The sequence below is a fragment of the Pteropus vampyrus genome, unplaced genomic scaffold, assembly GCF_000151845.1.
Source record: "Pteropus vampyrus isolate Shadow unplaced genomic scaffold, Pvam_2.0 Scaffold385, whole genome shotgun sequence".
In the NCBI taxonomy this organism is placed as follows: domain Eukaryota; kingdom Metazoa; phylum Chordata; class Mammalia; order Chiroptera; family Pteropodidae; genus Pteropus; species Pteropus vampyrus.
Window position 1 is genome coordinate 497,078 of NW_011889166.1, and position 998 is coordinate 498,075.

The 998-nt window shown below is 73.2% G+C and overlaps 2 protein-coding genes across 4 annotated transcripts in view; one reads left to right on the forward strand and one right to left on the reverse strand.

The window, feature by feature from the left end:
• SRD5A1 (steroid 5 alpha-reductase 1) overlaps positions 1-397 on the reverse strand; it is a 21,247-nt gene extending 20,850 nt beyond the window's left edge. Inside the window, exon 1 of one of the 3 annotated variants that reach the window (XM_023523224.1) lies at positions 54-397. In XM_023523224.1, coding sequence (XP_023378992.1) covers positions 54-334 — 281 coding nt within the window. In that variant the 5' untranslated portion in view covers positions 335-397. The remainder of the gene's footprint in view (positions 1-53) is intronic. The other 2 variants (XM_023523223.1, XM_023523222.1) reach the window with 2 other exon arrangements.
• NSUN2 (NOP2/Sun RNA methyltransferase family member 2) overlaps positions 1-998 on the forward strand; it is a 22,502-nt gene that overhangs the window by 522 nt on the left and 20,982 nt on the right. The window lies entirely within an intron of this gene.

The following is a 998-nucleotide window of genomic DNA, read 5'->3' on the forward strand; positions in this document are numbered from 1 at the left end:
GCCGGGCCGGGGTCGCAGGCAGCGGGAGCCGGGCCGGGAACGCCAGCTGTTACCGATGTATGTAGTGGACCACAAACATGGCCAGGAGGACGCGGTTGGGCCAGCGGCAGAGGCGCTCGGCAGCCGTGGCGACGCACACGAAGAGTGGCACGACCAGCGAGGGCAGCTCCTGTACCACCCAGGCGGTGGTGGCCGACAGTTGCCAGGCGGAGCCAGGCGACGTGTAGCGCCCATAGGGCAAACCCACCACCTCAAGCAGCACGGAGAACAGGACACCCAGGGCGCATTCCAAGTAGGCGAGCGCGTCCAACAGAAACCGCTCCGCCAGCTCCATCTCGGAGGACGGCAGGCGCGCTCCAGGGCCCTACAGCCGCGGCGGGCCACATATAGGGCGGCGGCGAGTGGGCGGGAGTTGCCTTTACCTGAGGCTGGCACAGACCGAGGGCGCGGGAGCCGCAATCCGCACACCTAAAGCGCTTTGGAACCGGCCGGCGCGCCGATTCGGCGGGTACAACCAGTCACCGGAGCGCCCCGGGGCGGTGCTGGAGGCGGATCCGGGGGCTGCCCCGCCCCACCTCACAGCCCTAGCCCCGTCCCACCCCACAGCCCTAGCCTCGGCCCTCGGAGGCGGATCCCCGCCCCTCGGAGGCTCGAGCCCCGCCCCTGGGAGGTGGATCCCCGCCCCACGGAGGCTCGAGCCCCGCCCCGCGGCCAGAGCCCCGCCCCCGGGAGGTGGATCTCCGCCCCGCGGCTCGAGCCCCACCCCTGGGAGGTGGATCCCCGCCCCAATCCCCGCCCCTCGGAGGCTCGATCCCCGCCCCTGGGAGGTGGATCCCCGCCCCTGGGAGGTGGATCTACGCCCCGCGGCTCGAGTCCCACCCCTGGGAGGTGGATCCCCGCCCCAATCCCCGCCCCTCGGAGGCTCGAGCCCCGCCCCTGGGAGGTGGATCCCCGCCCCTGGGAGGTGGATCTTCGCCCCGCGGCTCGAGCCCCACCCC